Source organism: Schistocerca serialis, chromosome 4 (genome assembly GCF_023864345.2).
Source record: "Schistocerca serialis cubense isolate TAMUIC-IGC-003099 chromosome 4, iqSchSeri2.2, whole genome shotgun sequence".
Lineage (NCBI taxonomy): Eukaryota > Metazoa > Arthropoda > Insecta > Orthoptera > Acrididae > Schistocerca > Schistocerca serialis.
This window is the reverse complement of record NC_064641.1, coordinates 236,913,560-236,929,120: the sequence shown is the minus strand read 5'-3', so window position 1 is coordinate 236,929,120 and position 15,561 is coordinate 236,913,560. Positions and strand designations below refer to the sequence as shown.

The following is a 15,561-nucleotide window of genomic DNA, read 5'->3' as shown; positions in this document are numbered from 1 at the left end:
GTAAACATGTGGATCGGAATTGTCGATAGTAATCTTCTAGGACCTGTAATACTGCCACTTGGGTTAATTGGATCGTCTTATTTAAAGTTCGTGCGGATCACTCTTCCAGAACTTCTGGACAATCTATCGCTTGCCATGTGAAGAAGTCTCTGTTTCCAGCACGATGAAGTCCCAACACACTTAACTGTTGATACACGAGTACAGCGTATTGTCGATTTTCGGGACATTGTGTATGTATGAGTTCATAAGAGACCAAAATGCTGAAGCCATCGATCCCTAAGAGTTACATACTACTTAAACTAATTGAAACTAATTTACACTAAGGACAACACACACACCCATGCCCGAGGGTGGACACGAACCTCCGGCGGGAGGGGCCGCGCAGTTCGTGACATGGCGTCGGGACATTGTATAGGACGAGAAGATTCTGTTGCGTGGCTAGCGCTTTCGCCTGGCTAGATGCCCCTCGATTAACGTCTTTGAGACATGTCAACAGTAATGGTTTATATTACTCCAATTACCACTAGATCTGAGCCGATCGCCTGAATTACTGATGAATTCCACCAAATTCGACAGAACTCTGATGTGGTTTCCCACACTGGATAGGCACTGATACAAAGGAGTGCAGCACGTAATGACACGCAAGGCAGATTGTTAGAATCATTCGTGTAAATTACAGTCAGGACATGCTTAACAGTAATGAACGCTCATTTTTGTGAGACTGAATTTAATTATTATAACATTAAGGTCGTTTTAAAAACTACATTTTTCAAATAAAACATTGTCTTCTTTGTGTGACCTGTCATTTCTGAAACACCTTGTATTTCCCCAGATACTAGCTATAGTTTATTTTTATGCCGGTGAACCTAACCTCCTCATATTGTATTACGCTGTAACCGTCTTTTTAATATTAAATAACGTGATTTTTGAAGAGCACTTGAAATTTTTGTGCTTATGCAACAGTGTTTCAGTTTCTCCATGACTGTGCTATTCGATCCCTGATTTTTATACTGTCATTGACTCATAAAAAAATAAATGAAGCTTAGAGTTCAACGAATAAATCCTTAGAGAAAAAAGAAACAATCGATTTGCATAAAAGTTGCACAAGAAATTGGTTGTGTCCTCTTCAAGGGAGCCATCCTGGCTTTAATCTTAAACGATTTAGGGAAACCGAATATGAATGGGCAGACGAGGAGTTCAATCTCATTCTTCCAGAATGGAAATCCAGTGCCTTCATCCCTGCACGGTCTCGCTCTGTATCGCATTACATTAGTAGGCCTTTGACGTATGCACTGCCGCCAGAAAAGCATCTTCGCTGTTGAGATACCCGTCGGCAGTTTGAAGGTCATTGGATATTTCGAAATTCTGCAGAAGTAAAACTTTTGTAGGAAAGAGGAACCTAAACCCATCAGAAAGAAGATCAAGGGCAAGCCCGATGAATTCAACCCCCAACCATACAATTTCCGCCTGCAGCAGGAGGGCCAAGGCCCACGAGTACGCTCTCCGCCTTTCCACGTGCAGTTGGACCACACCATCGCCGTGCTCTGGAATCTGTTTCGCCAGCCTAACAACGCCCCAGGTGAGTCGTTATTTTCATTTTTTAAGTTACAGTTTTCTCAACTGTTTTCTTAATATCTGCTGCCTCTATCTTTCCTGTTTAACTTTTTATGTCTACATATTTGCTACACTCAAATTATCTTTGATAATTTGGTTTTTCTTATATTATGATCTTTATATGCCCATATAATTTTTCTTAGCTGTTGCAATGCAAAGTAAACAATTTCTGGTAAACTCATAAGACGTTTTATTAACCACTTTCTCTTTACATTATGCTTCATTTATTCCCCTAATTTTTATACGCTTGTGTAGCATCACACTTCAGATGCTTCCCAGTTACTCTCCGACACTTTTTCCACGGCTTGTGTTTAATGTTCATAAAACTCTCTGCTTCAGACGATGTTCGTTTCACTTTTTCCACTGGGTATTCATTAATTTCACTGCCAGTAAATGGATATTCAATTTTTTAATATTCTCCGACTTCCTTCTTCGTTTTATTTATCGTTTTCTAATAAGCAGTCCTTTCCATCTAACATTTCGTCTCTCTTCCCGTGTTTCACCCAGGAGGACAACGCCATTTGTGAACCTTTTAAATTGTTATCTCTTCTCCTTTCATTCCTCTTGTTCTGTTTTCTAAAACTTCTTCACGTCGTACTTCGATGTACAAATTCAACAACAGTGAGATCTAACTCTATGGCTTCACATCCGTCTTATAGCGCACCTTTTTTTTATATTCCATTTGGTTACTGAAATGGGCTTCTTGTAGCTACTGTAAATAGCTCTTCTGTTTCCGTAAATTATTCTACTTCATCTCAGGATTTTGAACATAGTATCACATGTCACACTGTCTAGGGATGTCTTTTTGTTATGAAGACTTCCTGATTTTTGTTCATTCTTCCCTCCATTGGTAAGAGCAAAGTCAGAAAAGCTTCTCTAAGAGCTCTGTTTTTGTGAACAACTAATCTTCGTCCAGTAACTCTTCTGTTTTAATTTCCATTCTTCCATGTAGCATAGGGGAAGAGGGCCCAAAACGGCAAACTGAAATTTCATTTGCCTTTCTCACTTGACTTGGCAAGTTAAGCATGTGTAAATGCAATTCTACATTTCGATATTGTTTCTAGAGTAACATATGCATAATGAGTTAACATAATATAATTAGTTTCCTGACGAATTCACAATTTCAAAATTGTGTTCAGTGCGTTATATGAAGCTGAACGATGGAAAAAATTACATATCTACTTATCTCTTACTTGTTAACAGAAATACTCCTTTTTTACTTTTAATTTATTAGTTTAAAAACCCAACCAATAATTTTGTATTGAAAATTAAGAAATTCCTCCAGCTGTATTTAAGGCGTCGATTTTATTTTCGCAATTAGTTTCAACGTTGTAACAACGTCATCTTCAGGCCCATACACTTGACGTCAACTGCGTGCGACTGACACTGGAAGTCAGTGGTGAGATACGGACGTGCTCTGTGTGGAAGGTGGTTAGGTGTATGGGCCTGAAGATGACATTGTGTCAACGTTGAAATTAGTTGCTAAAATATAATCGACACCTTAAATACAGCTGGAGGAATTTCTTCATTTTTAATATAAATTTATACCAGCTGACGTCCCACTGTCCTCCAGTTCAACTATGGATGTACGAAGACCAACCAATAATGTCTGCTTTAAAGCTTAGAGTTGTGTTTCCGACACTGTAACTACAATAATTAACAAAATTTGAATTTAAAATTTCATTGGAGTTTAAGTCCTGGATAGTGTTTTCTATTCAGATTATGAGACAATCATTATCTTGTACGTAGAACGGCTTTTGCCGGCTTAGAAGCCGTACCACAATGTGCATGGTTAAAATTTGAACAGATCATGTATTTTAACCATTTTTCCCTACATTTAGTTAGGTCCAATAACATAACCATGTTGCGCCCTGTTCATCGTTATTAACAATATTTATATCCACTTATTCTTCTTCATCCTGTGGTGATACAGCGAACAAACGTTGCTTCACAGCTGTTTGGTGGCCTTTTCTCAGTTCACTGCTTTCCTAAAGCTCTTTCTTACTTCAGTGTTTGCAGATTTTGTGTTGCAGTAAGCTCCGGGCTGCTTTGCAAGATCTGCAGCCCTTGATCACTTTTGATCGGCAAGCTTTTACAGGAAGTCCTTGAAGGATTTTATCTCCACTCTCTGTGAATGAGTTGTTGTCGAGAGTCCCAAAAATTAAAGTGCTGACTGAGTTGATTGCTCTGTTGTAGGAGATGGCTGGTTTGTTGTTCTGCTTGTCGCATGCAAATGCCCTCAGTGTCATCTGAAGCACATTATACGCCAAAGAGGCTTTAGGCTAGTCAATCAAATATTTTATACTAACAGTAATGGTAGATTTATTGTTACTTTTATTCCATGACCATCTGTTTGAAATGTGTATGTATTTATTCACCACTGCCTCCAAAAAATATTTCAGGAAGACATAAAAATAGTGTATCAAATTGACAGTTACTGTTTTACGTTTATAAGTATCTATTTCTGAACAGAAAGACTGTATTTGAACAATAGGTAAGCCGTGTTATGGAACTGGTGAAAACGACATAGTCCTGTCTCATTTCATCTTCTGCAACACAATTGTAGTCATTGGTCATAAAAGTGAAAACTGAAAGACCCACAATCAAAATATTTGTACAGATAGAAAGACTTACATTTGTAAGAAATCCACCAAGTTCTAAATCTTACACACTTTCTAATGTTCCTGATAAGGAATATTTGTTTCATTGTCTGCGAGAAAGGTCTTACGTTTCTCACTCCACCAAATGGAGACATGTGAAGTTAATTGGTTGGTAGAGGAAGTGGAGATATCAAAAGCTTTCAAAATAACCCAAGATTACTATCATGTGTACAGACTTATCTAAAAGAAATTCACTGTGGCATTTCGCTCCTATAACATTTTAGGCCATTTCCCCTACTATTCTCTCAGCGAGCAACAAGCATGTGAAACTTTAAATGAGTAAATTTCTGTTAAAATAGTTGTCACGCCACGTCTGCGAAACCTGCTATATACTGATCATAAAATATGTCTAAAAGTGTTTGTGAAAAGTGTAAGCTACTAAAAAATCATTTGTAACATGTTAGTATCTATAGGATAAATTATTCGGATTTTTTAAAGATGCCTGGCAGCTGATATGGGACTTTTTTTACTTTTACATCTGAACCACCCGACGTTGTTCAGAACTTTTCTTGGAAAAGGAGGAAAAAAGACAGTAATTTTCCATATACAGTGACGGAAAAAAAATCACAACTGCAAGAAGGAGTTGTGCGACTAAAATGAGAGTTGGTGGGCGTGTCTTTACACCTAATTCATCATGTCTGTTGTCTACTCAAATGTCTATAATGTTTGTAATTCTAATTATTGTGTATACTACTGTCCATTGACTAAAGTTTAGTTTACAATCTTGAATAACATGTTTGTTGCCCGACATAAATGAAGAACGCTCAGTTTAACTGTTCCTCAGGCAATTTCAAGACAAAAAAAGCATTATAACCATTTAACCCATAATATTGTGCAATGTAATTACTTATTGTGCTTACAATTGCCCATTATGTAAAGTGTAATTTCAGCGTTAAGAAACAAGTTTGATGCACAACACTCTATGCAAGTGATTGTACCTTCGCCTGTAATGTTTCAGTACGTAGGATCCAGTGTTCCTTCCAGACGCTAGTCAGTTGTTTCCTGAAGATGGCCTAATATGCCTACAACTATTTTGAAACAAACAAATATCAGTAGAACAAAAACAGTATACTTATTAGTCAACTTTAAATATGAAATTATTCTGCCAAGAAGTAATGGAAGAATCCATAAACAATGTTACAATAACTTCAAAATTTACTGTTTTGATATCTTCACAGTTTATATAGGTGCCATTCGCCTTGCGAACAACGATTAATGGAGACACCATGAGATAAATGAGATAGGTATTATGCCTACCTGTAGCCTGGCAAGTACCACATTAACTCCGTTATGCAGGATGTGGATTTTGGCAGGGCTCTAGCAAAACAGAGTATTGTGATTTGCTTTACGTTAATCTGAAACTGTTTATCTTTTGCACAGTCTAACCAACGAGAAAAAAGGACTGACACATTGCTGTATAATTCATAATCTATTTCTAAAGGAATCTCAGTGAACAATAGAACTACCTTCTCATTAACTAAGAATGCAATCTGAATGAAAGCATTTAGACAAAAAATGTAGTCCTTAATGAATGAAGTAATGGCTAAAAAGGAAATCTGCGTAACTACACACTTATAAATCTTCAACCTTAATTGTTCCTTTTTTCTGCAGCTCTTGTCCACTATGAGTTGTAAATCTTTTGGCAAATGGTTGTAGCAAAGGAGAGTAGAGGGAGAGGGGTCAGTGAGGGTTTTGCACACTAAAGTGCTGACATCAGCATCGTCATTCTCGGAATTCTTATATTGACACATACACTAAGACCATGACATCATCACTCCCAGAATTCTACATCACCATGTCACTGCCCTGTGAAAGCCACTCCTACCCACGGTCCATGCCCCCAATGACCACATCCCCCACCCTTTTTGCCCAACCCCCTATGCACCACACGTGAGCTCCTCCTCCTCCTCATCATCATCATCATGCTAATGCTATCTGCAGACGACATGTGAGCTTGCCCCCCCCCCCCCCCCCCCCACATTCAAACAGTTTTAACTCAATTGCAAGATTGTCATCATTTGCTATGTGCAATTCGAGGATGAAGGGGCTCCCACTGTTTTCGAGCAATATGCTCACCGTTCTAGCTTAGTGCTTGGGTATTTATTGTAACAAAATAATTTTTACCCAAAAGGTTCCAAACTATCTGACAGCATCCCACATGTGTTACACACATGCATCACACATTTATCACACATGCATCACGTTAATCATGCACCACTGCTCTACATCCGAGTCCTCTGCTCTACAGTGAGAAGCAGAGTAAAAAATATGGCGAAGTAAGTTAAAATAATGACATCACAACATATAACATGACGTAATATATAAATATATAAAATAATGACATCATAATATAGTCTGCACATGTTAGTCGAGTTACATCAAACCCAGAAATTGGCTGTACAATAGGCAAATTTGTAGCACACAGAAGCTGGTAAAAAACGGCAGTTTGGTGGGACGCCTGATTCATAAATAGGTAAACTGGTTCTGCAATTGGTAAAGTGACGTTATGACGCTGTACCTACACCACATACACCGCAATTAAACCACAACTATGCTACAATTATGCCGCAAAAATGTTACAATTACGCCACAAATGTATCATGTATACACCACGCATATGCCATACATACACTGGATATACACTATACATGCACTGTGCATACACTGTGGTAAGGTACGTAGACAGTATGAAAAAAAACGATGTCACTGCATAGCATGTAGCAAATGTTGGTTGGTTGGTGCCAAATCTAAAATTTGGCAACACGGGCAGAAAAACAGGCAGTCTGGTAGGCTGACAAATTGGAAATTCGTGAAACTGGTAGAAAAGACCAAAATGCAGATGTACTGGCAAAAAAAACTAATTGGTAGGTGTGTAAATATGTTCATTGTAGTGTTGAACCGAAAAACTCCCGGGATGGATTCATGACTGGAAATGGAGGATAAAAACATTCTACTAACATGTGTTCAGAAACAGAAAGTGTATGTGGAACGACAACAAATCGTCCTATAACACATCACAACAGATGTTCTAAGTGGTCTTGCATGGGATGCAGTTCGCGTTTTCACACATCACGGACTGCCGCAATCTTTCGCTCTTCTGGCCTCTCTCCAAACAGCGTCACAGACGTTATGAACATGATTCTGAAGGGTCTGCACATCAGCAACTGGTTCAGCATACACAATTCGCTCAGATCCACCCAGAGAGAAAAATCCAGGAGGTTTAAGTCCACTAATCTAGCAGGCCATGCTCAAGGGCCTCTGCCTCCTATTCAGTGTCTGGGGAAGATGTTGACGAGTTGTCGCGAACTGTAATATGGAAATAGGGTGGTGCTCCTTCATTCATAACCCGCATAACCTATCGTACTGCTAAGAACACGTTCTCAAGCATCCCAAGCAGAGTATTCCACACGAAGTCCAAGTACATTCCTCCATCGAGGCGTTGTGGAATAATAACCAATCGAAGTATATGGTCACCAATAATCCCTACCCCACGTTGATGCTGAACCGATGCTGATGAGATGCCTCAACCGGTCCTTGAGGATTGTCTGTAGCCCACAGATGACGATTACACAGATTGATGATGCTAATTCTGCTAAAGAATGCTTCGTTGGTAAAGAGGACTGATGGCAGAAAACCCTTTACTGTGATATTCTGGTGCAAAAACAATCGACAAAATCCTTGCCATAGGGGGAAATCAGTTGCTGACAAACGTTGCACTCATTGCAGGTAATAGGGATAGTAGTGGTTGTCATATAGGGTCACATAATCATACTTTGGCTTATACCATGTTGGCTGGCCACTTTCCTGGAGCTTGTACTAGAGATCGTATCAATATCCTACAGAACCCAGTCCCCTAAATCTGGTGTATGCAGTCCGCAGCCTCCTTGCTGTTCGTCTGTATGAAACGACCCATGATCACACAAACGCCCAAAAATGGCTTGAAATGTTGTGCGATGTGGTTGTTGTCTGTGTGGATACTTGTTTTGGTAGAGCCATGCTGGCTCTCAACCGTTTCCATCTGCTTGGCCATACACAAACACCATCTCGGCTTGTTCCCGACAGGAATACCGGACCATTCTGCTGCTTACAGTACCCTGTGTCAATAATGTAGCCTGCAACACGCAAGGAACACACGGCACATGGTCAAAGGAACTTTCATTCGCCAATGGCATCTACCATGGCAACGATGCTTTTCTGCATACATGTTCATAGGACCTTTTCTCCTCCACTACTAGTCAGGAATCTGTCCATGCAGTTCGTCGATTTTACGAGTATTAACGTTCACTCACCTTGTATACATTAAGAGATGGAAAAGAGCCACCGTGGTACAACAACCAAGTTAGAAAACTGCTGCGGAAGCAAAGGGAACTTCACAGCAAACATAAACATAGTCAAAGCCTTGCAGACAAACAAAAATTACGCGAAGCGAAATGTAGTGTGAGGAGGGCTATGCGAGAGGCGTTCAATGAATTCGAAAGTAAAGTTCTATGTACTGACTTGGCAGAAAATCCTAAGAAATTTTGGTCTTATGTCAAAGCGGTAGGTGGATCAAAACAAAATGTCCAGACACTCTGTGACCAAAATGGTACTGAAACAGAGGATGACAGACTAAAGGCCGAAATACTAAATGTCTTTTTCCAAAGCTGTTTCACAGAGGAAGACTGCACTGTAGTTCCTCCTCTAGATTGTCGCACAGATGACAAAAAAAAAATGGTTCAAATGGCTCTGAGCACTATGGGACTCAACTGCTGAGGTCATTAGTCCCCTAGAACTTAGAACTAGTTAAACCTAACTAACCTAAGGACATCACAAACATCCATGCCCGAGGCAGGATTCAAACCTGCGACCGTAGCGGTCTTGCGGTTCAAAACTGCAGCGCCTTTAACCGCACGGCCACTTCGGCCGGCACAGATGACAAAATGGTTGATATCGAAATACACGACAGAGGGATAGAGAAACAATTAAAATCGCTCAAAAGAGGAAAGGCCGCTGGACCTGATGGGATACCAGTTCGATTTTACAGAGTACGCGAAGGAACTTGCCCCCCTTCTTGCAACGGTATACCGTAGGTCAATAGAAGAGCGTAGCGTTCCAAAGGATTGTAAAAGGGCACAGGTCATCCCCGTTTTCAAGAAGGGACGTCGAACAGATGTGCAGAACTATAGACCTATATCTCTAACGTCGATCAGTTGTAGAATTTTGGAACACGTATTATGTTCGAGTATAATGACTTTTCTGGAGACTAGAAATCTACTCTGTAGGAATCAGCATGGGTTTCGAAAAAGACGGTCGTGTGAAACCCAGCTCGCGCTATTCGTCCACGAGACTCAGAGGGCCATAGACACGGGTTCACAGGTAGATGCCGCGTTTCTTGACTTCCGCAAGGCGTTCGATTCAGTTCCCCACAGTCGTTTAATGAACAAAGTAAGAGCATATGGACTATCAGACCAATTGTGTGATTGGATTGAAGAGTTCCTGAATAACAGAACGCAGCATGTCATTCGCATTGGAGAGAAGTCTTCCGAAGTAAGAGTGATTTAAGGCGTGCCGCAGGGGAGTGTCATAGGACCGTTGCTATTCCCAATATACATAAATGACCTTGTGCATAACATCTGAAGTTCACTGAGGCTTTTTGCAGATGATGCTGTGGTGGGGCGAGAAGTTGTAACAATGGAAAATTGTACTGAAATGCTGGAGGATCTGCAGCGAATTGACGCATGGTGCAGGAAATGGCAATTCAATCTTAATGTAGAAAATTGTAATGTGCTGCGAATACATAGAAAGATAGATCCCTTATCATTTAGCTACAACATAGCAGGTCAGCAACTGGAAGCAGTTAATTCCATAAATTATCTGGGAGTACGTATTAGGAGTGATTTAAAATGGAATGATCATATAAAGTTGATCGTCGGTAAAGCAGATGCCAGACTGAGATTCATTGGAAGAATCCTAAGGAAATGCAATCCGAAAACAAAGGAAGTAGGTTACAGTACGCTTGTTCGCCCACTACTTGAATACTGCTCAGCAGTGTGGAATCCGTACCAGATAGGGTTGATAGAAGAGATAGAGAAGTTCCAACGGAGAGCAGCGCTCTTCGTAACAGGATCATTTAGTAATCGCGAAAGAGTTACGGAGATGATAGATAAAGTCCAGTGGAAGACTCTGCAGGAGAGACGCTCAGTAGCTCGGTAAGGGCTTTTGTTGAAGTTTCGAGAACATACCTTCACCGAAGAGTCAAGTAGTATATTGCTCCCTCCTACGTATATCTCGCGAAGAGACCATGAGGATAAAATCAGAGAGATTAGAGCCCACACAGAAGCATACCGGCAATCCTTCTTTCCACGAACAATACGAGACTGGAATAGAAGGGAGAACCGATAGAGGTACTCAGGGTACCCTCCGCCACACACCGTCAGGTGGCTTGTGGAGTATGGATGTAGATGTAGATGTAGATGTAGAAATATTGAGTGTTAAGTGTTAATTGCTGCTGAACCACTAACGTCCATAGGTGCTGTAGTGAGACGCAGAGTTAAAAAGGAAAAAGAATGGCGAGCTCAGGCACTTTGGCAATACAAATTAACGACGTTGTAGAATAGTCTGCAAAGTGTTGGTGGATACTAAAGCAAGATATTTTGACATTACGCTATGTATGTGAGTTCTGCCAAAAAAGTTCGTCCTCTGGACAAATTGTGCATGACAACTTAAAATTTATAGTCATTATTAGCATAATTAATGATTGCTCTCAACTTTAATATGTTAAGCAACACAACTGGAAACAGAATATTAGATATTTTCTGTAATTAGCTACAACTGTAGCTGATTTGTCACATAAATGTCCACTGTAGGTACGAGATAGAAAACACTGTTATGAGGAAACGAATCTTACACTGCCTTCTGTGTGGATGTACAGTCGTGCTCAAAAGTATCCGAACGACCTGATTTCCATTTCGCCTGATTCGAATACAAGCCACATAGCGCAGCTGTCTAGCAGGTCCTCTAATCGCCCCTCGGTACAGTCGTTTGACTATTGAAAATGGTTCCAACAAGTCACCACTAGAAAACACTGCTCTGTATCGCAATAACTCAAGAGGTAAAGTAATACCAAGGTACTACAAATATCAGGGAACATCTTATCACAGATAAGACGGTTCTTCTAGCTTGTAAGCTCACATTTATTACAATAAATGACATACATGATGTTGTGTCTAGACAAGACAGCCTAGACACAATGAGAGGAAGCCGAAAGGCACGCGCTAAGCTAAAGCAGGATGGCGTGAGGTCTGAAACAGGATACGTAATGAATGCTATAAAGAAAAGTACGTAGCTTCTGGAATACTTAACTTTAATCCATCCTTTTGGTACATCTGGAGATTGTGACGATACAAGTGAGACTCCATAGATACATGCAATGTTACTAATGGCGCCTTGCTAGGTCGTAGCCATTGACTTAGCTGAAGGCTATTCTAACTATCTGCTCGGCAAAGGAGCGAGGCTTCGTCAGTGTAGTCACTAGCAAAGTCGTCCGTACAACTGGGCCGAGTGCTAGTCCGTATCTCGAGACCTGCCTTGTGGTGGCGCTCTGTCTGCGATCACACAGTGGCGACACGCGGGTCCGACATGTACTAATGAACCGCGGCCGATTTAAAACTACCACCTAGCACGTGTGGTGTCTGGCGGTGACACCACACATGAAATGTTACCACTCTCATTATTACGTCAGATAGGTAATTCACGTAGTAAGTTCGTCGTATTCATGATTTCCTCTTCAAAATAACATACCGTACTTATTATTTAACACAAAATGACATTAAAAATTTAAGTTATTCACGAGCAGCTAGTTGAGAATATGTATGAACTTCAAATGACATGACGAACCGTCTCGTTCTGCCTATGGATTCAAACCCAGGTCATGCAGACTAAGCAAAGACTTCGTGACTGACGGAAACTAAGAGTCATTCCTGACTAGGCATACAGAGTGTGATATATCTCGATTTTAGACAGTATCAGTTAGCAAATATCAACTTTAAATTACATAACGTAAACATTGTTAACGGACGCGAATTCCGACCCTGCATCTATTGACCTTGTTAACGAACTACGAGAGATGTTAAATATTGCTTCTTCACAAGTAACTTACTTGAAATGCCGTGAGGTAAAGCTTTGTGTTGGACAGGGATTCGAACCCAGAACCTAATTGTATTGTCATCGAAGCTCAATCAACTGTGACATATCGGATTTTCTCGGCAGTATCTAGATGTTTTGACTGAAATGACGAGACGAAACATTAATTTTTTCTTTCCCAGGAATCCAACCTGGCACCTATCACTGTTATATTCTAGAGAAAACGAACGTTAAAAATGGATTTGTTACACCAGCAGCGACATATGAGCATGTTTGAACTAGAAATAATATGACGAAGAGTTCAGTGCTGACTGTGAATCGAGCCCCACACATATCGTTGTTGACTGCACACAAAGAGACGTCAGCTACCGAATTTTTCTCCACCAGCAGCTCGGAATAACATCCTTGAATTTACAATGATTTCGCAAACAGTTCTGTGTCTCACTGGGACTCAAAAACGTCAGATACCGTTAGTGTTGACAACAAATGAAAATACATTAAAAATCAAAATTATTACCCACCAGCAGAGAGGTGTTCTCATGCTAGAGCTTGATAATACATAATGAAAGCATTAGTGCCCGGCCAGGATTCGAACCCTTTCACGCGCAATATGTGGAGATGTTGAGGAATCTGCAGTTTTGAAAAAAAAAAAAAAAGACAAATTGCAGTCGAGCTGTATTGTCACGAAAGGGATCAAATTCCTCGTTAAGGGCGGTCTGAGTTGTATTCCCAGATCAGAACCAATTTTATCGACATACAGAAGCTCAAATAAAAGATGGGAATAAGTGTCCTGTGACCCTACATAGCGTTTGTTTCGTCACTAGAAATAAATAACTAGTATAAGAAAGGTTACTGTTGATAGAGTTTCTACGTGTCGCGACTCCTGACTTTATTGTGGTTCAACCTAACGTCTACTTGGTAGAGAAGGAATATCATGTTTAACATGAATGTCAGACCACAATGCCATTATACCTTCTTCACTTGGCGTTGGCAGAAGAGAACAGAACCTGTCTCTCCTTATCAAAAATCATCAGCAGAAGTTGGTATCGAACCCAGACCATAAGTACATGAACCTAGCATCAACCCAATAGATCACCAAATTATCTTCTCTATCACCCATTTTTCGATCATAACAATGTTGCGCCACACTGGATGAGAATTCTGACACACAGACTCCCTGTAGTGGTTTGCAGCATGTTCAGTACATTCATTTACTTGGTTGACCGAATCGCCATGAACTAATTGCCTCGGCTACCCAGTGCATACATTGGACTCTATTTTGTAATCACCGAAATAAAAACACGTAACTGACACCTACACAGAACTGCCAACAGTGATGGATGCAAAAATTTAAACAGGAAGTGTTCCTTTCGACTTGAGCTACTCTATTGCGCTATCTGTTTGTTAAAAACGTCGTGCAGTGCAAAAGAAAAGCTGTAACTGTCTGTCTCTCAGAAGTCTAGATCCGGCCATATGCATTATCTCACAGCACTGTGCAACGCGCAAGTTCTGGAGGAATTGTTCTTGAGTTCTGGAGGTTCTGTAGCTATGTATCAGCTAGTAGCGTAACGGTAAGTGTCGCACACTGTTGATAAGACGTCACGAGTTTGGGTACATTCATTGCTACATTTTTTAAAACAGCATACTGCTGTCTGCTGAAGTTATCGATCTAATGGAACTTTGAACATAATTCTCTTCACTTCTCAACGCAAAATAGTCGCATGTGGAAAAAAGGCTAATTTCTGCGTCAATTTGTTCTTTTCAGGTTTAATAGATGGCCAGGCTGCAGTTGCATCTCGAAACTTAATTGTATTATGTATGGGGAGAGCGCATCGTTCCAAAATACATCAGAAAAGTATTTTCTACATTAGCTGTCGTGTGGCAGTGGCATTTTATTCTTCATAAAACCTTGTTTGACACCTTTAACTCAGAACAAGTTTTCTACATGCATGTAATCAATAAACTGCATGTGCATTGTCAGACTGTTACAGATAACATCAGAGAATTCGCATATATCGTTGATGCTTAATTTCTCTCTCATGTTAACTATTGTTTTAACAACACTCAAAGAAACCGTACGAAAATTGTGCACTGTATTATAAGGAATGAAATAAAACTACCCACGATAACCTTACGACGAAAGTCTGTTTCAATAAAACTGAGTATCTGTACACAAGCGTGCCTCTATCGGCACGAATTAGTAAAATACTAATCACTTAGATTTCGATTAGGTCTTTGTTTGATTGGTATGCTGTGTCACACTCAAGTGGTATGCAAATGTGGCATTTCATAAATAAAGTTATGTATTCCTAGAAACCCAAAATTTGTTTGTCAGCAGCGGAAAGAGGCGATACCTGTTGTGCAGCATTGTAAGTTTTTCACCATTGTACTATGAGCCGAAAGTATTGTCTTGCAATTTCCTTATCGATGTGTGATCTGACTGCTTGTAGCTCTTTCACAGAAGTGATAAAAACGTTACAGTCAGCAAGACTGGAAGCGCAAACCATAACAGACGTGTTCTCTCAGGTTAGCACGTTTCCACAGAGCTAGGGGAGAGGCAAGCGTCTAGATCTTCTCTTACGAGATCAGTAGTGGCTAGAACTCGAAAACCCCTATTTAAAGGACGAGATCAGATGCGGTTTTCACGTGCAACGACTTTTCTGGGCAGAAAACCGTAAATTTACAACTTTTGTCACAGCTCAAGCGTTAATAATAACTCAGATTATTCAATGGAAATGACGGGAAAAATCAAGTGAACTTTGAGGCTTAATTCCATACACACCAGGAAGTAACTCGTCGATCACAGAGTTGCCAAATATATCTTGCCTTGTTGCCAAATCTCAGTTACATTACCAGCAGGAAGAAGACGTCGATGTGATCCTACAGTGGACTGGGAAGTGAACATAGCTGACGTCTCAAAGACGCGGCTGCTACGGCCTGGAATACGTAATCCGTCAGATTCACATTTCTGTAACGGGGTTTAGGGACTGGAGCGTAGTTACTAATAATACTCAGAACTGACTGCAAACTAAGCATCATAAATCAGTAACTCTCATAGTTGTTTTTATATATCTCTCGTAAGTGTACTCAAAACTAAGAAAATCACTGACGAATGTTTTCGTGCCTCGCCGATAGTCGAGCACAACAAACAAATAAAAATAAGAAA

General features: G+C 40.3%; 1 protein-coding gene across 1 annotated transcript in view; it reads left to right on the top strand.

The window, feature by feature from the left end:
- The window catches only part of LOC126474377 (uncharacterized), a 160,615-nt gene that overhangs the window by 19,294 nt on the left and 125,760 nt on the right, over window positions 1-15,561 (top strand). Inside the window, exon 2 of the mRNA XM_050101844.1 lies at window positions 1,389-1,579. Within this exon, the coding sequence (XP_049957801.1) occupies window positions 1,389-1,579 (191 nt within the window). The remainder of the gene's footprint in view (window positions 1-1,388; window positions 1,580-15,561) is intronic.